The sequence below is a fragment of the Sceloporus occidentalis genome, unplaced genomic scaffold (assembly GCF_023333645.1).
Source record: "Sceloporus occidentalis isolate IW3139 unplaced genomic scaffold, rSceOcc1.0.p SCAF_2, whole genome shotgun sequence".
Taxonomy (NCBI): Eukaryota; Metazoa; Chordata; class Lepidosauria; order Squamata; family Phrynosomatidae; genus Sceloporus; species Sceloporus occidentalis.
The window spans coordinates 239,209,643-239,233,930 of record NW_028316982.1 but is presented as its reverse complement, the minus strand read 5'-3'; the positions used below and the strand labels follow the sequence as shown (position 1 = coordinate 239,233,930).

Genomic DNA, 24,288 nt, shown 5'->3' with positions numbered 1-24,288 from the left:
CTGATTTTGCTGTTTTTCAGGAAAGGTAGCCAAATTTTGTTAACTTTAACAGTCCTGTTGAAGTTGTCCAAGTGTTTGTTGAAGTTGTCCAAGTGTTTGTGGATTTCAGTGGCTTCCCTGTGTGCATTCTGACCTGATAGTTGTTGACATAGGAGTTTATCACACTACTTACCTCTCAGTCTGCTCCCGTTGCCCCAGCATCATCGATCTGCGACGGGAGCCTCCTGGTAGATAATGATTTAATCTGTTATTAAAAAAGGGCCCCTTTTAAAACAATTACGAGGACGCTTCCATGACAAAAACGGAAGCGTTCCCCTTTAATAGCGCCATCTGTGATCCCACCAGGAGGCTCTCGTCGCAGATCGATGACACTGGGGCAACAGGAGAAGAGTAGGAGGTAAGTAGTGTGATAAACTCCATAATCCTGAATTTTAGTGTTATGAAACAGTATTTTATGCCCTGGATGGTTTATAACATGGTTCTGCTACTGCTGATTTTTCTGGCTGGCCAAGTCTGCAGTGTCTCTCATGTTCCTTGATTCGTGCTTGTACCCTGCATTTGGTGGTCCCTATGTAGACTTGTCCGCAGCTGCATGTTATGCAGTAAACTCCTGTGGCTGTGAGAGGGCCTCTCCTGTCCTTCACTGAGCTCAGCATTGCTATATTTTCTTAGTCAGTTTGTAAACCATTTGAAGATTGTGTTTCCTCACCTCATTATTCTGTCTGTGACTCCTTTGATGTGTGGTAAAAATACCTTCCCTTTGGGTGGTTGCTTGTCTTCCCTCCTCTGGGTTTTTCTGGGTTTGGCAGCCCTTCTGATGTCTGAGCTGGAATAACCATCAGCCTGTAGAGCCCAGTCTAGGTGCTTCAATTCATCTTCCAAGAAGTGGTGTTCACAGATCCATTTTGCTTGGTCTAGCAGTGTTTCTATTGTGCTTCTTTTTTGTCCTGGGTGATGGTTTGAGTTTCGGTGCAGGTATCTGTCTCTGTGTGTAGTTTTTCTGTGTACTGTGTGGCCCAAACATTGGTTCGGTTTGTGGATGACTAGGATGTTTATCACACTATACTCTTAAAGTGCTACTATTCCACTTTGACTCCTCTAGCTGCCTTCTGTTGCATTCTGGGATTTGCAGTTTTAAGGAGGGGTATTTAGAATTCTCAGGCAGAGAAGGACATCCAAGAATTGCAGTGTTTCTTCCTTTTCTTTTTCCATAGTGAATTGGATGTTGGGGTGGATGTTGTTCAGATGGTTCAGAAACACAGCCAGATTGTCTTCTCTATGGCTCCAAATGGTGAAAGTGCCATCCACATATTGGAACCATGTTGTGGGCTTTTTTGGTGCTGTTTCCAGGGCTTGATTTTCAAAGTATTCTACGTAGTGAGAATTTACTTTTGTATTAGTGCTTTTTAGCTTTTAATTTTGATCCATTTTGAGCAGGACTAAGAAGAAGGAACTGACATTTCTAGGAGTGTTCTTAGCTTTTATTTGGTCACGTCCTCCTTTGTATGGTGCCTCCTCCTCCTTGGTGGTTAGGACAGAATGGGCCAAACAAAAGCTAAAGATCATTCATATAAAACTAAATTCATGCTTCTTAGCTCTCCATTTCAAGCTTATGTTCAGACCAGGGTGACCAAATGTCCTTCTTTTCCAGGACATTTTGACCTTCTGTCCAGGAAGAATACCCAAAGGCCTTCAGTGTGTTTTTTAGCTTTTAGTTGGTCCATTCTAAACATGACTGAGAAGTAGGAATTGACCTTTCATTGAATGCCCCAGGAGTTTAGCTTTAAGTTGGCCATGTCCTCCATTTTCCTGTGCCTTGTCCTTCTTTTCCAGGACCTGGCCTCCATTTTGACCCTCCATTCAGGAGGAATTACAAAAGGTCCTCTATTTTGAGCAGGACTAGGAAGCAGGGATGTACATTTCTAGGAGTGTTTTAAGTTTTGAGTTGGTCGTGTCCTCCATCCTTGCGTGTCCTCCATTTTCCATTGCCTTGTCCTCCTTGGTGGTTAGGATGTCCATTTTGAGCAGGACTAAAAACCATAAATTTACTTTAAATAGTGGGTTTCTTTTGTTTTTAAAAGCTTTTAGTTAAAAACAGGAATTGGAGTAGAGTGGTTGAATTGATTGCTTTTTAGCTTTGAGCTGGTCATGTCCTTCATTTTCCCTTTGAATACACTCTCCATTTTGCAGTGCCTTGTCCTCCTTGGTGGTTAGGACATCTGCTTCTTCTGCCAGACCTCCTTTTCCAGGGCCTGTCCTTTATTTCGACCTTGTGTCCAGGAGGAAATCCCAAAGGCCCTCCATTTGGAGCATGACTCAAAAGCATGAATTTAGTTTTGCATGAGTATTTTTAGTTGGCCCTTTCACATTTCTAGGAGTGATTGAATGTCCTGGGTGTGTTTTTGCTCCATTTTCTCCTTGAATATGTCCTCCATTTTCAGGGGCCATGTCCTCCTTGGTGGTTAAACATTTTGAGCAGGACTGAGAAACCATATGAGTGGTTTCTTTCTTTCTATTTTCTTTTTAGCTTTCAGTTAATCCATTCTGAGCATGACTAGGAAGCAGGGGTTGACATTTGTATAGGAGCGGTATTTAGCTGTGAGTTGGCCACATCCTCCCTTTTTCCTCGAATGTCCTCCATTTCGAAGCATGACTACAAAAGAAGAAGAAGAAGCTTCCGCGTGAGTGTCCTCCATTTTGAAGCAAGTAGGACTGTACATTTATAGGAGCACTTTGTTTGCCTTGAGTCTCTATGTTGGGAGAAAGGTGAGATATAAGAAAATGAAATAATAATAATAATAATAATAATAATAATAATAATTCCCCCCTCCAAAGCTTTGAGGTGGCCATATCTTCATAGAATCATAGAACTGTAGAATTGGAAGAGACCACAAGGGCCATCCAGCCTCTGTTTAAAGACCTCTAAGGGAAGAGATTCCGCTGTGTTCCACTGTCAAACAGCCCTGACTGTCAGGAAGTTCCTCCTAATATTGAGGTGGAATCTCTTTTCCTGGAGCTTGCATCCATTGATCCAAGTCTTATTCTCTGGAGCAGCAGAAAACAAGCTTGCTCCCTCCTCAATATGACAACCCTTCAAGTATTTATCACCTCTTAACCTTCTCTTCTCCAGGATAAACATCCCCAACTCCTTAAGGCATGGTTTCCAGTCCCTTCACCATTTTGGTCACCCTCCTTTGGACGCTATACTTCTATTGATGCAGCCTTGGATCGCATTGGCCTTGTTAGCTGCCGCATCACACTGTTGGCTCATGCAGCCTGGCGGCTCCACCGGGCGGCGGCGAGTGCCTTTGGCCACGCTGGGTAATGTGCCGTGCGTGGCCAAAGGCACTCGCCGCCGCCCGGTGGAGCCGCCAGGCTGCGCTCTCGGGCCGCCAGCTCCCAACCTGGGCTGCAACATCCCCGGAGCTCCCAAGCCTCCCAGGGAGCAAGCATTGCAAAGAACGCAGGCGGTCCTGGGACAGCAGCAGCCAGGCAGCTTGTGCTGCTGCTGCTGCCGCTGGTGCAGCGCTGCTGCAGCGGGAGCCGCCCCGGCTCTGGGCCGGCAAACGAGAGAGAAAGAGAGAGAGAGAGAGAGAGCCAGGCAGGGAGGGCTTCGTTCGGCTGGACTTTGCTGCTGCAGCCGCTGCTGCTGCTGCTGCTGCTCCGGTTCCTCCTTTCCCCGGCGGCATGCCTTGCAAGGGCTCTTGGAGCTGGGGGCTTTGGGTGGCCCCTTGGGCTGCGCTGCTGTCTCTGCGAGGTAAGAGGAGAGGCTGCTGGGGGCTTTGGAGGGAGGAGGGGTCTAGCCAGGTGTGGGGATCCCCCTTCACTCTCCCTGCGCAGGATTCCAACTCCTAACTTTAGCCCCTGGGAGGAGGGAGGAAGGGAAGGAGTAGGCAAAGAGGGTGCTCCAGGAGCCCTTGCAAGGGACAGCTGGAGGATGCCAGGCCTTTTGGCCAGTCCTTTCCTTCTCCTCTCTCCTTGCACAGGATTCGAACTCCTAACTTGGGCACCTGGCAGAGAGGGAGAGAGGGAGGGAGGGAGGGAGGAGGCAAAGAGGGTGCCTCAGGAGCCCTTGCAAGGGACAGCTGGAGGATGCCAGTCTTTCTGGGCAGTCCCCTCCTTCTCCTCTCTCCCTGCGCAGGATTCGAACTCCTCACTTTGGCACCTGGGAAGGAGGGAGCAGGCGAGGTGGGCTCTCCAAGGAAAGGAGGCACTCAGCTGAAGTGGGAGACCCAGCCGAAGTGTTAGGTGCGCCTTGGTGGATGGAGGTCGAGCTGGGCTTTTGCTGAACTGAGCAAGTTGCCAGAAAGTCCCCGAGGGAGTGTCTCTCTCGTCTCCCCCCAACTTCTTCTCCTCTCTGTATTTATTTATTTATTTCTTCCCAAGCGCCCCGATTCTTTTGGGAAATAGCTCTTTGCTCCCAAGCCTGAAAGAGAAGAGAAATGGAACAAGAAAGAAGAACGAAATGTCTCTCTGTGTGGGGCTTTGGGGGGAAAGTGGGGCAAGAAAAATCCGATCTGATGATGTGACCTTCCAGGAACAACAACACTTCAAGTCCTGGTTTTCTGATAGAGAGAACTGGCAAGGCGTTATTTCCCTCTGTAATCTCTTTTTGAAGGCAGAGTTGGTGGTGTTTCTAGTAGTGTTTCCTATTTCGTTTTCCAACAACTCTTGGGGCAAGGTGCATCTATGCAAAACTGTTACCTGCTTCATCATTACTTTGGGAAAGTGTTTATCGTTGCATGTACCGTGCCAAAGTGTCATATTTAAACATGAAGGGATTTCCCGCAATCATCATCATCATGTTTAGTATTAATTACACTACATGCCCTCTGTGGCTTCTTATATTTAACCCAAGGTGGCAGTTTAATATGTTGAGGTGCCTTTGTTTTGTTGGTATTGCCTGGCACAGGGCTCCCTCTGAAAGGATGCAAAAAAAGTTTGATCAAGGAAAAACTTTCTTAGGACCGGAGCACTAAGATGTACTTAGTAAAACCCGATCAAGCTGGATGGTCATATAGTCAGAGAAGCATTTCCCGTTTGTGTTCACTGTGGGTTATTCTTAAATACTGAAATACTGAAATGTGAGGCCAGATTTGATCAGATGTTTTGCCTTCACTTTATGTACTGCTTTTATGCTAATTGTTTCCACTGTACGATGGCAATAGCTTCTTTGGCACGCACATCGAGAAAGGTTTTCATATAACAGAGTAACTATTTCTACATAATCCTTGTTAAACCCCAAATAATCTCAGTTTCTAACGTTAATATGGGTTTTTTAATTTTTTATTTTGGGAATTAAGTTGTGGTCCTTTTGATGTGGGCAGCAATTCCTGTGCCAGGGATGAAACTGCGTATTTAATCTTTTATTGTACATGAGGAATCGATTTGAAAACATCATATATATCAGAGAGAAATATATCATTAATGTTGCATGAAGATGTAATAACAGATTTGCTGTGTAATGCATTAGGATTTTTAACATTTGTGGAGGATGTACAGATGAGTTACAGTTTGGATGGGAAGTATGGTTTCCATGCAGTGAATTTATCTGGAGCAAAAGACTCAGCTACAAGGATGTATATATGCAAGGAAGTAACTAACTGGAACCAATTGGATTTAACATTAGTTTATTGATTTAGGATCAGCAAAACAACACTGAGAAGCACCTGGTAGACATACAATTATGTTTCTAAAATTAATACTATTGACAACCTGATGGAAATCTATAATGCTTGATTTCTATAAGTTTAGTGGTGTACAGATATGTAGGACATCAGTTTTGTCACTGTGTGGTTTGCTTGCATGCAAGGACAGTTGGCCCTCCACATTTGTGGCTTTGGCTTTTGCGGATTTGATTATTTGCGGTTTAGATTCATATGTCCCCTCTAGGAATTGCTAAGTCCTCCAGTGCAATTCTGCTGGAAGTTGACCATAGAGTTGTGCTGGGGCACCTAGAAGTTCATAGAGAAACACTTCTCTAGGCACATCTGGCAGAGTTGCACTGGAGGACCTGGAGATTCCTAGATAGGTGTTCTCTCAGACAAAAGGAATAATGTGTGTTTTTTTTTAATGTGCGTTTTTTTCACATTCACAGAGGTCCTTCACCCCTAACCCCAGCAAATGTGCAGGGACCACTGTATTAAGCAAAAATGAACTTGGTGATGTTGATATTTCAATGGACTATCATTCTTGTATTGCGGCATCTCCTTGATAACGTCTAAAAGTCACACTGTTTTAGTAAAGTTATTTTTTACACGGGCCTCTTTCTTCTTTGTTGATGTGATTCAGTTTCCCCAGCATGTGGTGTGTTGGTATGGGATAGCTTGTGCCACTGAAGCTTGTAACTGAAGGACTGAAGTTCCTGCTGCTAAAGATACAGATGCAGAACTGTACCAGCTGCTTTTCAGTTTGTTTTATATCTTTGCAAAGGCACCTTAATTTGGGTCTGCAGCACTCCCTGCAGTCTCCAGTTTAGGCCTTTCTTTCCCCAAACAGTGCATAGTTCTTCTATCATTTTGGCAAAATTGTACTTGTTGCTGAATCCCTGCACTGTTTTCCTGGTCTTACTATGCAACACATAAATTTCTTTCCCTCTCACCTCATTTCACTCCATCCCAGTTTCCTCCTGCTGGAGCCCCATTATCTCCCTAAAGTGTTTTTGCTGTATTCCTTTGTCATAGTCTTGTACTTGAATGGTAGAGAATTATATATTACTCAAGTGAATTCATTTATGACCTCTCAACATCAGTTCAGTAGGTCATAAAGTGGCTTGACTTGGACAATAATTCCATACTTCATAAACCACTGTAACTGAGATGAACACTGGGGATGTGTTCACTTCTCATGCAAAGATCCTAGTATGTATTAATAGTGATTTCTTTGGCTGCATCTGCACTGGAGAAATAATCTAGGTTTACATCACTTTAACTGCCATGGCCCAATGCTCTGGATCCTGGGAATTGTAGTTTGTTGTGGTGCCAGAGCTTTCTGACAGAGAAGGCTAAATACCTCACAAAACTACAATTCCCAGAATTCCTATCATTGAACCATGACGGTTAAAGTAGTTTCATCTGGGACTATTTCTGTAGTATGGATGCAGCCTTTGTTATGTTTGAATATTCTCACTGAAAGTTGGTTAGCCAAAAAACAAACAAACAAAAAAAACAACACAACAAGTCAGGAAGGAATGGGAGTTAATGAAAAACTGAGGCTTAGTACAAGCCAGGATACTTGTACTAAGGTAGCAGTGTGATGGTTGGAGTGCTTCGTTCACAACACCTTTCTTGGCTTCATAAAAGAAAACTGGAATAGTCATTTGAACTGAGATGGTGTAATGCTCCTCTCTTTAAGAAACGAGTGGGTGGCTGCTAGGATTAGTGTAAACACCTCTGTAGTGTTTCCACTATCAGGAAATGATGCTGCCACAAGCTCCTAATTGTGGACTTGATGAATATTATTTTGCACCTATAAAGTGATGTGGTGGCTTGTTTTGCTGTGCCTGTAATGAATATGGTAGTTGTGTAGACTTTGCAGTTTGTGTGTATGTGTCTATGTGTTATGAGTATGCACATCTGTCAATGAATGAGAGAGTGGTTTTGCTATACTTCTTGTAGGTAGAGATGATAGGGATAATTAATCTGTTGTGTGTGTGTATTTGAATGGGTGTGTGTAACTGAGCTATATGATTGCTAGCTTTGCGCTATAGAGAAACATGAGAGAAGGGTGATTTTTTAAAAAAAGATCCTGAAATGATCTTGAAACATAGTGAAGGCAATAGAATATGTGTGGAAGTTTATATGCTTTTTCTACTTTTAATTTTCACTAGATGTGAACCTTAGCATAGGGTTTGCACAACAGGTGAATACACTACCATCTGAAGACTCACCTCAGACTCACTGGGAATGGAAATTATTGAAAGGAAGGTGATGTGTCGTTCATTAATGAGGACTGTTACCTTAGATCGTGGCCCTTGAAAGATGTGTAAGGTTGGTTATGGTACCATCTTTCTTTAGGTGCAAAACAGGGTGATAAATTCAAGTGGCTCAAAAACAGAAGGCCCCACTAAAGAAGATTGCTGGATATTTTACAACTAATGGGTAGCTGTACATTTATTAAAAAGGATAAGGTGCATGCAAAAAGGATCTCTTGGGAAAATGGTAAGGAAGAAAGTAGTATTGTTTGAAGTGTACACTGGATTGGATCCCCCCTCCCCTCCTATGGAGTATCTGAGCTTTCAACTAGCAGCTGTAGACCATTCTCGATCTGTTTCTGAACTTGAGTGGCAGAAGGAAAATACCATTAAACATTGATCATGAAAACAATTTTTGCCTTGATATTGAAAGGTTCAGTTAGTATAGCAGAAGTTAGAAATGGTTCAGGTCCCACTCCAACATATGTGACTTGGCATTGTTTGCGAACTGCACTGCCCATTGATGGGCATTGTACCATCCATTTTGAAAGGAAACAGTGCTGTATCAAAAAGCTTCAACAGTTATTCATCACAGTGCAGTAAACAGATTTATACTTCCTTTTGTCTATGTAAGCCACTCAGTGCCTATATCAGTGGCAAAAATAATTACATGTTCTCAGGGTTTTTTTTGGGGTCTAAGATTTTCTAATTATAAACCATTGCATTCAGAATGACAGCATGATCTGTATGCCAGATCTAGACTTCAGATGCATCTGTAGTGCTGAGATTTGCTCTCCATTTCAGCTGTGACAATTTGGAGAAATGGACACAATTGCAGAACAGGACCCCGGCCAACTTTTAAGAAACATGCTGACTTTATGTGTGGGCATTTTTTTCTTGTGTCCTGCCGTATCCAAATGTGTGTGTGTTTGGGGAAGCAAACAACTCTCAATTCAGATCCATGCTCAGAATTATTCTAGTATCTCATTTATGGAATGAATGGAGGGAAATAAAATTTGGGGGGGGGGGATAAGAACTGTTATTGGTAACACAGTTATTGCTTGTAGAGGAAACACTTTATGCAAGTTGTTGGGGTTCCTTTGTCAAAGCAGGGACTTGTGTAGCTGCAGAGGCATCAAACCTACACATTTCAAACTTTATGGGGTCAATTATGGTTATCTATTAACTAAAATGTTTACACTATATGTGGAGATCTCAAATTATAGTAAAATCTAAAAATTATTTAGTAAAGTCTAAATGATTTAAAACAGCTCAGCATGATTAAGCAAGGGAGATTAAAATAGAAGATATCGATAATAACAAGATGAAACCATGTAATGACAATTTAGCTCCAAAGGTCTGGGTGAAGATCAAGTTTTAAACTAACATTGAATTGGTAGAAATATCAGTGCCACTTGGGTTTCCAAAGGAAGGGCATTCCATGACTGGTGTGCCACAGCAGATAAGGCCTTCTCCAGTTTCTCCACACAATGTTCTGTTCCCAGTGGTGGGACACAGAGGAGGACCTTCATACTAGACCTCAGTGCTTGGACAGGTATATACAAAGAGATGTACTCCTTCAAGTGTTGAGGACTTGAATATGAGGATTTGTCCACATTCGGAGTTTAATCTAGAATAGTACAGGTTGAGTCTCCCTTATCTGAAATTCCAAAATCCAGTATATTACAAAGCCCCAAACTCTTTTCATGGGTGGCTGAGATAGTGACACCTTTTATGCACATTTTAAAAAAAAAATATTGAATAAATTATGTTCATGCTGTAAGGTGTATATGAACCATAAATACATTTTGTGCTTAGACTTGGGTCCAATCTGCAAGATAGTTCATTTTCCTCAGAAGAAATAGCGTTCTCTGCACAGAAGATAATTCTGCACAGAAACATTATTTCTGTACAGAAAATACTGTTTACTCTGCAGAAAGTCCTGTTTTCTGCAGAAAAACCTATGTGCTAATTTTTCACAGAATATGTCCCAAACTGCAAAGATTCTCATTGGTCCAGGATTCTCCTCATCAGGGTTTCACAACACTGAAAAACCATGTTCTTGGAATATTTTCAAATATTCTTTCCATCCCTAATTATAATAAGTTGTCTTGTGTTTATCTGTTGTTTCTGAGGGGTGTTTAACATAGAGTGATCATACTGTTTTCTGATCACTGGAGTTGTTCAAAATATTGCAGTGCGGGATGGTATATGCAGGGTCTCGTCGAGGAGTGCTAAAATAGTTTGTATCTATATTACACAACAAGAAGTAGAGGCACTCAGCAGTTCTGGTCCACACTGGAAGGAATAGATGGCATATTCCTGGCTCCTTGGTCCAAGTCTTAACCACTAGAGAAAAGTTCACATCTTATGGCAAATAAGCAGTATTCCCCATGGCACCCCTTAGGGGATATTTAACTACTCTTTTTCTGGCGACTCATCTATTTGGCAGGATGCTACTATTATACTTTTTAAAATGCAGTATGCAAGAGTGCTTGTAAACAGCTTATTTCAAGGAGAACTGCACACACAACATATTTGGCAGTAATATGGCAGAGCAATAAACTAGATTTCCCTGTTTTTGAAGGCACATTCAAGTTCCTGAATAGCAGTAAGTTGCAGTGTTTGTGCCTTCTGTTGGCACTGTTGCTCCAGAGTATTTGTATGAACATTCATTTTTTGTAAAGGGAAACACTCTTAAAATATTTGCATAATAGTAAATGTGTTTGTTGGAGTTGTGTCTCAGGGAATTAATATAGTTTGGCATGGGTCAGAGTGGGCATCACAACTGGAAACAGTTGGCATTGTCACATTGCTGCCATACTGAACCAGGAGCTTCATATTTTTCATGCCAATGAAAGGCATATTTACTTAATTGTGGTAAAAGCCACTGTTTTCTTATGATATATACTGATATATACTTAGGATATATCCTGATATATACTGCTTTTCAGTCTGCAGAAAACAGTACATTGTTATGTCCTTTTGAACATAGCTTCAACTCTGAGTTAAGGTGATCCTATTCTAGGGTTTTCTTGGGTAGATTTATTCTTTGGACATTTGTCATTCCTTTCTACTGAGGCTGAGACAGTGTGACTTGCTCAACATCACTCAGTGGAGTTGCATGACTGAGCAGGGATTTGAACCATGCTGTCCTGGAATCTTAGTCCAGCACTCAAACCACTATGTAATGCTGTCCCCTCAATTCTGTTCTGGTGAACAATTATGTCCATTTTGGCTCCATTTTTTTACCCCCATTATAAATATTTGGAATTCTAAAAGCAAAAACAAGTAATTGCTAGCCATAATTATGCACCTTCAAGGTTTTATTCCTTCCTCTCATTTATGTGTGTAAACACCATTTGATCTATACAGTATTTTATTCTCATTAAGGGTTGCAGTCCTGAACATAAATTAAAGTGGTATCAATAGGGATGTGGTGACTAGTGGTTAAGACACCAATTCTGATGATTGGAAGACCAGAAGGTTGGCAGTTCAAGGCCTGAGTGTTGCATGATGGGCTGAGCTCCTATCATAAGTCCCAGCTTCTGCCAACCTAGCAGTTCTAAAGCATGCAAATGCAAGTAAATAAATAGGCATTTACTTTGGTAGGAAGGTAATAGCGTTTGGTGCAGTCATGCTGGCTACATGACCATCAGAATAGTTCAGGGACAATGCTGGTTTTTTGGCTTAGTAACGGAGATGAGGACCACCCCTTACAGTCAGTTATGACTAGACATTCATATCAAGGGATTACCTTTACCTTTATCCTTACAACAGAACTGACCAATAATTACATGTGCCTGGCTTTTTTGACTAACCATCTTTGTGTCTCAGTTTAATGTAATTTAAAATATATCTGTAGGTGTATCCACACTACAAAATTAAAGCAGTTCGACACCACATTAACTGCCATGACTGTATTGTACAGAATCCTGGGATTTGTAGTTTGGCAAGGCACCAGAGCTCATTGACAGACAAGGCTGAATATCTCACCAAGCTAAAAATCCCAGGATTCTACAGGATAGAGTCATGGCAGTTAAAGTGGTGTCAAACTACTTAAATTCTGCAGTGTGAATAGACGCAATATAAATGTTTGATGTCAAGTATGTGTAGCCATAAACCTCTCACCATGGATGTTTGGTCTAGGGTTCCCAGATTATGTATCCTAATTGCTGAAATAAAAACTTGTTTAACACTTCTATTTTTTATGTATTAGTCAATGTGTAGAGCAGCCATTACTTTCAACAAACTGTGCACTTAAAATTCCAATTTACGCAGACTCATGCAGATTACAGGAAAAGAAACTAGCCAAGAAAAGACTTTTTAAAGTTTTTTTTACTTGTAGCTCATTTGGACTAAACAGATTCCATCATAATGAGTTTATTTGGTGATTTCTTACTCATACACATGCATGGGCACGCTTCTTTGTAAATACATACGTGCATATCTTTGTCCAATTTACAGCAGAAAACACAGTGATGAGGAGGGGATTAGGTTGCCTGTGACTGATGGGGTCACTGTGACAATTTATCTGGGTAAAAAAATTAGTGGTACTCCAGAATTATTGTTGTCTTGAAAAGATGGTTGGAGTTGCTGTAAGAAAACCTTCTTCCACCATCAGCCAATAAAGATAAGCCTTTTACTTATTCGAACTGGTCAGATGCTGCCAAACTAATCCATGGTTCTCTAACTTTTAGCCTTCATTACTGCAGTGTACTCCACAATGAGCCTTGGAGATAACTTAAAGTTTTTAACTGATATAGAATGATGTGGCACATATCTGTTTGGGAGAGACAGATAGACGGACAGACGTATCTGATCTATTTTGTGTCGACTGCACTTGTTGCCATTTTTTTTCCTGGGATCAGTTGAAGATGCAGATTTTTGCAGTCACCATTCTGTAGACCAGCCATTCTTTTCAGCAAAGTGTATATTTAGGATTACAATTTATATAAAATAATGCAGATTAGAAGAAAGGAAATTGGTCACTCAAGGGAGCTTTGTATTACATGTGGCACCCATATTTTTAGATTCATCTCTTTCTGCCTTGGCTAGGGTTGCCGGGAAAAACATAGTTGTATGAAAGAGGGGATTTCAGTAGGAATTGTTTATCACCCTGGCCTTGGCTCACTTGCTAGTTGTGGTCTAGTTGCGGTAGGATTTAATGTTTGCATCTATCGTTGCATCAGGTTCAGATGGTGAACTACAGCAGTTGCCCCATATTTGTGAAAATTCCTTTCTGAAGAAGCGAATTGTTTTTTGATTGGAAGGGAAAGGAAAATGAGATGCTGTTTTACACCATGCCTGATGAATGGTATATCTGGCTCAGTATTACCTACATCAAAAGTGGGGAAATCCTGCCCCACAGATGTTGCTGGGTATCAGTTCGTATCAACCCCACTCAGTGGCCAGTTTTCAGGGCTGATGAGTATTATTGTCCAACAGCATCTGTAGCAGTACAAGTTGACCAAACTTTAACTTCACAGCTGCTGTCCCCACCCCCATGATATCTACCCTCTTCTCTGATCTGCCTTTCTGTTTTGTCAGAGTGTTCTTGTTTTGGTCAAGGTGGTAGCTTCCTTTATGATAGATCAGCAAGTTTTTTTAATGTCCAGTGTTCTAGCAACATAGTGTTTTCCCTAGGGTACAGCACAAATAAATCTTGTGTGCAGCCCACACTGAGTAAGTTCTTGTCTTGAGTGGCTAGAAAGCAAAGAAGTCTGTATGCAGACTTTTGCATCCATCTGTGTTTCTCCTGCAGTAACATTGATAGTGAATGAGAAAAGAAAATTAGATATATAATATGCCAAAGGTTTGCAATATGAAATCCTTTGTGTGTGTTAAATTTCTGAAGTTGTCATTACCATGCCCATTTGATTTAAACAGCCTTCCCATTGTCCAAATCCCCAGTTTTGTTAAATCAACATTTCCATAAAGGGAGACAATGTGAGGCTGCTGTGCTTTTCCTTTATAGGAACTGATGTTACATCTTTTTGACCCACCCTTGCTCTGTATTTCCTGCTGTTGCTTTGAGGAGGAGGAGGGGTTTGCAAAATACCTCATAGCCTGAGCTTGGAAATTACTTTTTTATGGACTGCAGTTCCCAGAATCCTACAGCCAGTATGGTTACTGGTTGGCAAACCAAGCCCCGTTTGTATCTCTTAAATACAAATAGTGTGCTGCCTGAGGGCACCTATGAATATAATTTTGTGATTCATGTGACTTTGACTGGATGGGGAAACTGTCATTGGTGTATAACTGCCTCCAACAACAGATCTGATGTCCTATTCTGCTTTTGATTCCAGATATCATTGGAGTATATTGTTATCACCATTGGCAATGATGGCTGAGGCTGATGGGTGTTGGAGACCTAAAGTGGCCACATTCCAGTCCTTTTTCCTACTACAATTCAAGTTGTAATGTAGTGTGATTTTCAGAGATCCTTGGTAAGATAGCAACTAAATTGTTCAGGCCGGTGTGTGGAAAACAGGCTTTTAAAATTGGGAATAATGTTTTAATGATCATTGGCCTTTTATTTTATGATCCAGTTGTTTACTGACTTTAAATCTATTCAATAACAAATTAATGTGCTCCAATCCCAATTAAGAAACTGTTTGTATGTAACCAAGGCTTTCTTAGTTTTCCTATGTGCCGAATATTTAATTTTGGCATATATCTGGTGGGATTTTTATTTCTACAATAGGGTATACCCAGTCTCATTGCTCATTTTATCTAAGAATTTTTGGCTCCAATCCTAAACACATTTATTTGGAAGTAAATTTCCCAGAAATCAATGGAATCTACTTGCCCTGAATGCATCTAGGATCAAGGATTATTATTATTATTATTATTATTATTATTAACCTTTATTTATAAAGCGCTGTAAATTTACACAGCGCTGTACATACAATCTTTTTAATTGGATGGTTCCCTGCCCTCAGGCTTACAATCTAGAAAGACACGACACAGAGGGAGTTGTGGTGGGGAAGGGGCATCTCTAGTAGGATAATACATATAAAATACATAGCAATACAGGAAATGATTCAATAAAACAGACAACAAAAGAACATCAAATAGCAAGTGACAATTATGCAATGCCTGGGAAGGAGCCAGCTTCATTTATCTGTAACACAACTGATAACTTTATAGACTACAACTGCAGCTTCCGACAGACTTAATAAAGGAATGAGTCCCATTTAACTCAGTGGGAATTGCTCTAGAGTTTTAGGACTATGGTAAAAAGCAGTTTTTTTCATCTTATGAGCAGGCAGATTGCATCAGCTGCATGCAGTCAGGTTGGGCATAGAAGCAGGAACCACACAATCGCTAAAATGGATTAACAATGAACACAACTGTGCTGGTTGCAAATAAGAGTTTTGGTGTTGCATAGGGCAAGGATCTAAACATCAAGTAGTCTGCCTGAAGACTCATACTGTCCTAGCCCCACAAAGGGATAACTCTGATGGGAATGGCCAGAATTAATGGGTTACTATGGGGCAGAACAATAGCATGGCTATTCCTATGTCCTAATAATATGAAAGTCATCTCTCTCTCTCCCAGTTGGGCTGGGGCCTTGGAGTGACAGCCCTCATCCTTTATATGGGCGACCTCAAGTGGAAAAGCATACCAGTATCTCAAGAGCTAAAGTACCCCAAGAGCCAGTATTTCAAGGGCTAAAGCCTCAGGTTAGGGTGTCTAGATGGCAGTACAGACCGCTCTGAAATGGCGGGCTGGAGTTGCCCATTTTAACTGCGGAAGGACGCCACAGCTGCCAAACTGTGCGGTATCCCTCTGCAGTAAAAAGAGCCCGGTTCTTCCATGTTCTTTTTGTGGTGCGTTGCTTACGTCACAGGTGTGCCATTGGTGATGTGCAGATGCTGCGCGTTGTCGTCATCATGGTGGTGCCCATGTGGACAGGACGCCGCTATGATGCCACCACCCCATAAGGACTAGGGTTCTGGAGTGTGCAGTTGCCGCATGCTCTGGAACCCTAGTTTTGGCACTGGCACACTGCTTTTGGCTGGTGTGTCTCAGGCCTATGCAAGGAGCAGAGCAGAAGAAAACAGTTCCTGGTCAGGCCTTTCTCAGAGTCAAACTGCATCTCTGCAGTTTGACTCTGAGTTCTAATATACACTGCAGAAATAATACAGTTTGACACTGCTTTAACTGCCATGGCTCAGTGCTGTGGAATCCTGGGACTTGTAGTTTGTTGTGGCACCAGAGCTCTCTAACAGAGAAGGTTAAGGTCCTATACAGACTGGCACTTTGAGCTGGCCTGTGGGTGGAGTCAGGGCATAGCGTCCTGATGTTGGATGCCCTGACTGCCCCCAGGGCATCATGACGCTGCATGCCATTCCAGATAGTTCGCAGCATCATGACATGCCTCTGCTGCTGCATCCTGATGATGCAGTGCCGAAGGGATGCCATACAGCTTTGCTGCTGCAGCTATGACACCCTTTGAAGGCTGCAAAAAGGGACCACTTTTTGTGGCTCCTTTTTATGTCCTCCAGAGGCCGGATTGGGGCCATGGCGTGAGGTTGCCATGGCCCTGATCTGGCTAGGAAAGGGGCAGCTGCAGGTTGCCCCTTTGGGATGGTCTGTATAGCCCCTACAAAATATAAATCCCACAATTCCATAGTATTGTGCCATGGTAGTTAAAGCAGTTTCAGTGCATTGTTTCTGCCGTGCAGATTAGGCCAAGGTTAAAGTCTGGTCTATAGTGTGTCTGAGCAGTTGGACCTCAGTGAGAAGGCTGCTGGCTTCATAATATAAGTAAGTCCTCCCATTCCAGTTCATTTTGGGCACAATGTTCCCATGGGGTAAGAGGACAACCAAGATTTTTCTCATTCATCTTTTATACAGTATTGATGGATTCTTCTTCCACACATTGAATGTTACCTCTACGCTGTTGCTCATCTGCAGGAGTGAAGGCAACAGCAATGTTTTAGAAAGATGAGTGGAGGAAATTGGAAACAAAAAAACCTTCATCTAACAAAATACACCTTCAGATCCCCTTCTTCCCTCTGTCCACAATATACAACAACTAATTTGAGCCAGAGCTTAGGCCTTTCTCTTCATCATTTTCCTCATGAGATGAGGGTGCATTCCAGTACAAAAAGTGTTGGGATGGCCAAGCTTTAATGCTACATTGCCCATGTAATTTTTACAGATACATTTGAAACTATACTTTTAGTTATCTTCAAGTGTTTGATATGATTTGATCCAAAGGATTTAATGAACTGTAGGCCCCAGTCTCCTTTAAAAGTAAATTCAGTATTACCTAACCTTGTCTAGTCCACTTTAACATATGATATATTTAAAAAGTGCATTTTGTTCACATGCCATCACTCTTGTAGTTACAAATTTGTACAGCCATCATCATCTTTGTATGCTAATTATGTGGTCTGGTACTTATAAAGATTACAAAAATGCATGCTGGAGACTAATTACATTTTGTATATCTAGAATAATTTTCACAGACTTCTTATAGTGCAGTGGTGGATTACCATGAGCATTTGATGAAATCTTTGCAATATGTACTCTCTCTGGCCTTTATTGATATTGTTCCTTTTTCTTTTGACACCTTAATCCTCTGGCACTGTTTTATTAACTGAAAGAGCTAATAGAACTCAAGATAATGTTTTCCCAGAATCCTATTTTTCTTGCATTGAGCATATTTTTTATTCTGTTACTTTTGGGGATAAGAAACATTGATTGTTAAATCATTGATTTGTCTATTTTGGTGAACTTAAATTTATATTTCCTGTAGTCAACCTCATTGGGTTTTTACCATGAATATTGGAATCAGCCACTTTGGACCCAAATGGATTATTTCAGACTAAATTGCTTTAGATCCTAATATTTTAGGATTGGGTTTTCTTCTTTGTTGACTAATGAGAATGTGAAGATATCACTCTGAACTTTTTGCTAGATACTAATATTTTAAAAGAAAATCTTACACATTTTCAAAATATAGACTGGGACTGGTGTATTCACTCATGTGATGTGTTTAAAGAATGTACTCAATTGTATCATTACATTGTTTTTATTTGTTTGTTTGGGTTTTTTAAATACAATGTTTTCTTTAGTAGTAATCACATCTTTAGAGAATGGGTTAGTTACCTTTAGAATGTGGACAAAAATTCTAAAGTATGGCGGGTTACACTTGGGACGTCCTTAGCGCGCCGCCAGAAGAAGCTCCATTTTGGAACTTCTTTTTTGCTCCATAAGGGAGCCGTGTGGTTTGGCTGCGGCAGCTCCCTTGCGGAGCAAACAGCATCGCTGGGAGACCGCTGCAAAGCGGCGGTTTGTAACGCCTCTATGTTTGTGCTTAAATAAATTCTCAGTGGAACGTCACAGTTCATATGGCCATGATTAAAATTTCTAACACTCCTCTTTCAGGACTAACCTACAGACGATTTATGTTGAGAATTATGTGTTACTTTCTCTCTATATATATTTACAAAATTCAATTAGGAAGGTTGCAGTTTGAAGTAGAAGTCCTAGAGGGAGAAGGAGTGGTGTTTAACCTTTCCTCTCCAGTAGGGTTTCTATACAAAGTTGCTTCCTCAGTTGCTTTTCCTGCTACAGGAGATATGCAGAATGCATGAATATTTACATGTTTTCTTTCATTTGAGAAAGAAAGCAGCATAAGGTGCATCCCCTGATTTCCTGCTTCAGATTGTAGCCTCCACAGACAGTCTGTGTGTGTGTGTGCGCGCGCGCCTCTGTGAGTGTAAGTATGTGTGCATGCAAGCATGCATGCATGCTTCAAAGTAAAGGAACTTGCCACTCAGGTTATGTGCAGACATGTATAGTTTGGGCCCCATATTCTAAGTTTTTGAATCATTATGACAGTGGAATTCAATGAACAATGATCTAGGTGGCTTAAGCCCCATTGCTGTTAATAGGAGGCATTGACACATGTTCACATTTTGCTTAATGAAAGTATAGAACTGCAGTGATTCTTGCTAAGGCTGTGTCCTGCTTCTTATATGTCCCTGTCAATATGTATTTATAATTATTCTTTTATGCACCAGATAGCATATCTGCATATGGATTCTGAGGCATTCAATGATCCTTAAGGATGAGGTATTTTGTAAGGATGTTAATGTTTGTGATAGGGTTTTATTTATGGCTTTGATAAAACATACAATATACATGTTTTAACTAAATTGCTTGTGAAGGAACAGTCTCATATCAAGAGAGTGTAGAAAAGGACTATTGTTGGTGCATTTATGTACATTATGTTACTAGTGAAGAAGGAAGTATTTATGCTTTCTTTGCAACATTCTTGCATTTTGTTGATCACAGTGTTCATAGTTAATCTGTTTATTGCAGTCAAGTAGCTATAGAAACAATTAACTTTGGTCACATAGAAACATTGTGGGTGTGTGGCTATAGCATGTGGCCTATGACAAGGAAAAAGGAAGAATAGATGAAAGATCATGTGGTCTTGAAAGGATCAGAATGTTGATCTTGGTCTGGGAAGATACCTCAGTTCACATCCCCACTGATGTATCAAAAATAAAATTAGCTGTACTAATTTTCCGTGGGGAAGAGTCCACAGTAGCGCAACTCTGTTATGACTCATGGAACATAATGGCTGCTTTGCTCTGGAAAATACCACATTTAGCTGTTCAGGGTGAAGGAATACCACCCTGGAGGAAGATTTCCAATTGCTTGGAGGGGGACTGCAACCATTAGATGATAGTCACACTTTGACCTTCATTATGTTTTTACTGAGCACAATACCTAAATTTAATATTCAGCTTTGGTGACATAAAGATTTCACTGTCCTCTCTGAATTGTCAGGAACATGTGTGTTTCATCCCAGCAATGGGCCAATCTATGAATTATGCCAGAATTTTGTTTCTAGAAAATGGGAGCAGTAATTGATTCTTCACCTTAGTGTGCATCACTGGATATAACCTGATATGTGCACATATAATGTGATTCATTTAGTCTAAAGTTTTTGCCTTGGACTGAAGACTTTATTAAACCAGACTGCTAAGGCAACACAATTGCATTAATGTAGGAAATGCAAATATGCTGCTTTGTTGTTGTTATTGTTGCTGCTGTTGTTGTATTCAAGTGATTTCTGACTTATGGCCACCCTAAGATGGACCTATCACGGGGTTTTCGTGGCAAGATTTGCCAATGACTTCTCCTGAGGCTGAAAGCACGTGACTTGCCTAATCGGTTTCATGGCTGAGTGGAGAATCGCACCCAGGTCTCCAGAGTCATAGTTGAATGCTGAAACCACTATGCTGTGCTGGCTGTCACCAGTTTGGAGACAGTCATTTCCACACAGCTCTTCAAAACTGCCATGGTGATGGTCCCGGGCTCTATCGTATGCATGTTGGCCTTCATTACTCTGTTTTCCTGCCGAGCGTGTCTTTCGGTCTGTATTTTTTTAAAATTGTGCACTCACAGCAATTAAGGAAAGAAAGAAAGAAACTTGGAAGTTATTGAATGTGGATATTTTAATGTGTTGTGAGCCGCTTTGAATGTCTTGTCACAGAAAAACAGGATAAAAATAAAAGTTTTATTTATTATTAATATTAGTGAGGGATGGGGGAATACAGGGAGGATGAATTTAATCACATTCACTTACACAATGTGACTGCTTGCACATTGGAATTGCAGCAGGAGGAACTTATGAGACATGAATCAGTAGTGAAAAAGCACCACAATTGGGAAGCATTGATGGATTTTTCCCATCAGTGAAAAGGAATGCTTCAGGAATGGCTGGAAGATGAAACAGCTACAAGACAGACATGCCTTTGGATGATAAGGTATAACCACACATGCTGCTATTCTGCTGCAGTTCAAGTTTGACAGTCCTATGCCCAACTACAGACCTCATAGATACAACATCTGACCTAGTTTTTAAACTTTTCTGTTTCTTTCCCTAACTTCTTTGTTTGTTTGATGTTGTTGTTGTTGCTGCTGTTGTTGTAGTACAAACCTAGTGAAGAGTTCTAGTGAACTCAAAGGTTTGTACTCAGTGAACTGTAATTTCAAGTCATATCCTCCTCACCTATTTTGCAAGGGTTTAGAAAGAATGAATAGTAATTTTACATAAGAACACGTTCTATACTATTCTGGCTAGAATAGTGATGTTTCTAAAAAGGCTGTGTGTGCTGATCCTGCATTCTTCCTTCCCTCTGCTCCAATCATTCTAAAACGTGCTGCTTCTCATTCCTCCCTCTCCCCCCCCATCAATCCTACTGCTGCCCGAATGCTGGTATCATGTACCTTTGAAAATACCCTGAAACTCGGTGCTTTTCCGCTGATGCTCCAGGTGTATTGACTTTAGTGATGTAGAAACCATCACCAGACAGTTAAATATACTGTTCTTTAGAGATGTAAACTCTTTTTAATTCTTTGGATGCTCCATTGACTCTCTGCTGTGTTGTTAATGTAGGAGTTAAGACTCTGCTAGTTTTGGATCAGAGGGAAGTACAGTTGATTTGTAGGGCTGCTATCAGAATCTCATGACCAGAATAAACCAAGGAGTCCTTGGCTCATTGTCAAAAGAGCAAAGCAGCCTAAGCCTTTGTCTTTTGGTTTGTCAAGGGCAGTCCCTTTCTGTGCCCTTGAAACAGCTGGCATGCCTCTGGCCTTTCTTATAGGACTCATCCATAATCGAGGGTTTCCATCACCCATGCTGTTTGCCCATGATGCAAATGATTTGCTTCTTTTTCAGCTGGATGATGCTGATGTATATGACATATTAACTGCAATGTTGCTTTCTCTTTCTTGGGTAGATGCAGCAACTATTTTCCTATAAATTCTCTTTTCTCTCATAGTCCACCTCTCTGTCCAAGCATGCTAGATATTTATTAAATCTATGCTTCCTGTTTAATTGCCAGTTTTAATATTTTCTACATTTAAATCTGAACAGTAGCATACAACAGATAGCAGATATAAACTGCTTGTAGCATCTGCTGGAGTTCTGAGACTGCTGTTCTCCATGGTCAAAAGAGAAGGATTCAGGCTCCCTACATTCATGTTACTTTCCTGCATCCTAGTTGAAATGGCCCTTCTGGCGTCAGCAGTATCTTGATGTAATTGACAAGAGGTGCTGGATGCTTGCTGAGTCAGTGAGGTGTGTGCTTGCCAAGTGACTGCAGCAGAAGCAGGGCTTTTGCTCTCCTCAGATGGTGCAAAGCCAATGTTCTATGAGTTTGTTTAGTTGTTTATGTGCCACCTTAACTTTGGGCTCCCCTCCCTACTAAATGCAAGATTTGGCAGCATTAACACTGAGTGAGCAATGGGAGAAAGAAAAGGTGGAAAGAGAATGTTCTTGTGCACTATAAGAAATGATAATGCTAGGGATCTTGGTTTTGCTATCCTAATCCACCATTCCCTGCCCAAGCCAGGCTTAATGCTGTGATGGTACATTTGTAGACAAACCAGTACATAAAAACAATGAATCATTTATCAAGGTGACATTCAGTTGATTCTCAAACCATGCATTCAGGTTTTCTGGTGGATAAACCGGCTATTTCCCCGATATACATTTTTTGCAGCATGATATTGGAATGTGTAGTTTTAGATATAGTTCATTTCTTTTCATATTTATGAAGCTCAAGGTATTGTAACATTTTCCTTTATTTTGATGCATAACCGAGCAAATTCTGGATTTCATGTTGTGTGGAATTCACTTCCATTCACTTCTGCTTAGAACTCCAATGATTTTTTTTTCACCTGCAAAACATTTCAGAGTGTAAATGGGGGTAGGACCCAGGAGGTTCATTTCCCCCCAAAATCATTTCATTGTACATCTTCACAGTTTTGCTTTGGCACAATTTTTTCTTCCAGTCACTTTTTGGGGAGAAGGCTTGGGTAGAAAACAGGACAAATTTGCAGCATTCTTGCCTTTATGATAGTTGTACAAATTGAGTATGGGAATCATTGTGCCCAATCTGAGTTGATGGGTGCTGTGATGGGAACTGCACTGCGAACATTTCCACTCCTGTTCTGAGGAAATCACTGAAATGGACAAAGCATTTTGAGATGCATGGGTCAGTTGTTTTGTGCAAAACACACACCATCTTTCTCAGATCAACTCTAATTTTGATCACTGTACTCTCAGACTGAAATGACTTTCATTTCAAGTAACCAGCATATGTTCTAAAATTGCACTGGTGAGTTTATAAATGATTCTCTGATGTGTAACTAATAATTGTAATATGTTGTGTATGTTATAGAAAAAAAACTTGGCTTGCAATTTCCTGCAGAAATTAAAGTCACTTATGCTAGGCTTATTTGATTCCAATTTTAATTTGCTCCTCTAGGTATGACTCCCCATCTGTAACTTAGGGTGAACACACAACTGTTTGCAAAATATAATGTGTGATACTCTTCATTAATGCTTATGTATAGCTCTGTCAGGAGTCTGAATGGATGCATTTTAAAAATTAACTCTCTGGGCTGCAAGCTGACTGCTTTTTAATGCATTTCTCATTTTATATTGCTAATAATAGATCTTGCATTTGGCTGTCTGCATTTTCCAGCATTTATGTGTTGGAAGCTGGGTATTTGGGTTATCCCTAGCGCTGTGTGGGTTGTTCAAATCCTGTCATTTCTCTCTGTCTCCCTTTTCCTATTAAGAACACTCCTCCCCCCCCCGCAAAAAAAAAAACCCATCCTGATTATAAAAACAGGACAACTGCATATAACATTTTTTTTAAAAAAAATTGAATTCACCTCTTTTTTTTAATTCCTCATAAATTAGCTTATATACAAAATGTTTAATATAACAGGTCACTAAACACCACATTGTGAATTCGGGGTGGGAATAGCAGAGACATACAAATAGTAAAGGGAGATAAACAAGTACCAGATCTGCCTGATTTTGTAGCTGAGTTCATTGGAACCAATTCAGTTCTATATTTGGTAGGGCAATGTGGTTTGCCTCAGTTCTAGATCTGGGTGTGTTGTTAATAAAGTGAATTGAAAGTTATGAAAACTCATGCTTCAATAAATCAGTTACCCTTAAAGGTGTTGGAACATTTCCTTTTTAGTACTCCACTTTTTGTCAACCACAGTGTTTATATTTTCCCCATTACATAGACACCATGTGAATATTCTGCTTTAGGCTTTAAAAATGTCTTGGCCCGCTACTGACGATGAAATGTCTCTCTTCAAACTAGGTTGGTTTTTAGCATTATTGTAACACCACATTACACATGCTTACTCAGATCCCCAGATGTTCTCAGTACAGATGAAGCAGTGCTTGTAAACAAAGAGTAAAGATGTTTTGTGTCATCGTTTGATTTGATGTCAAATAATTCCTCTATTTCTCATAAAAGAATAATAATGTGGAAGAATACAAGTTGCTTTTTTTTAAAAAAAGAAATATT

At 40.7% G+C, this 24,288-nt stretch overlaps 1 protein-coding gene across 1 annotated transcript in view; it reads left to right on the top strand.

Annotated features, from left to right (window-relative positions):
• The first annotated feature begins 3,683 nt into the window (after positions 1-3,683).
• IGSF11 (immunoglobulin superfamily member 11) overlaps positions 3,684-24,288 on the top strand; it is a 282,934-nt gene continuing 262,329 nt past the window's right edge. The window contains exon 1 of the mRNA XM_089512482.1: positions 3,684-3,757. Within this exon, the coding sequence (XP_089368608.1) occupies positions 3,688-3,757 (70 nt within the window). The 5' untranslated portion in view covers positions 3,684-3,687. The remainder of the gene's footprint in view (positions 3,758-24,288) is intronic.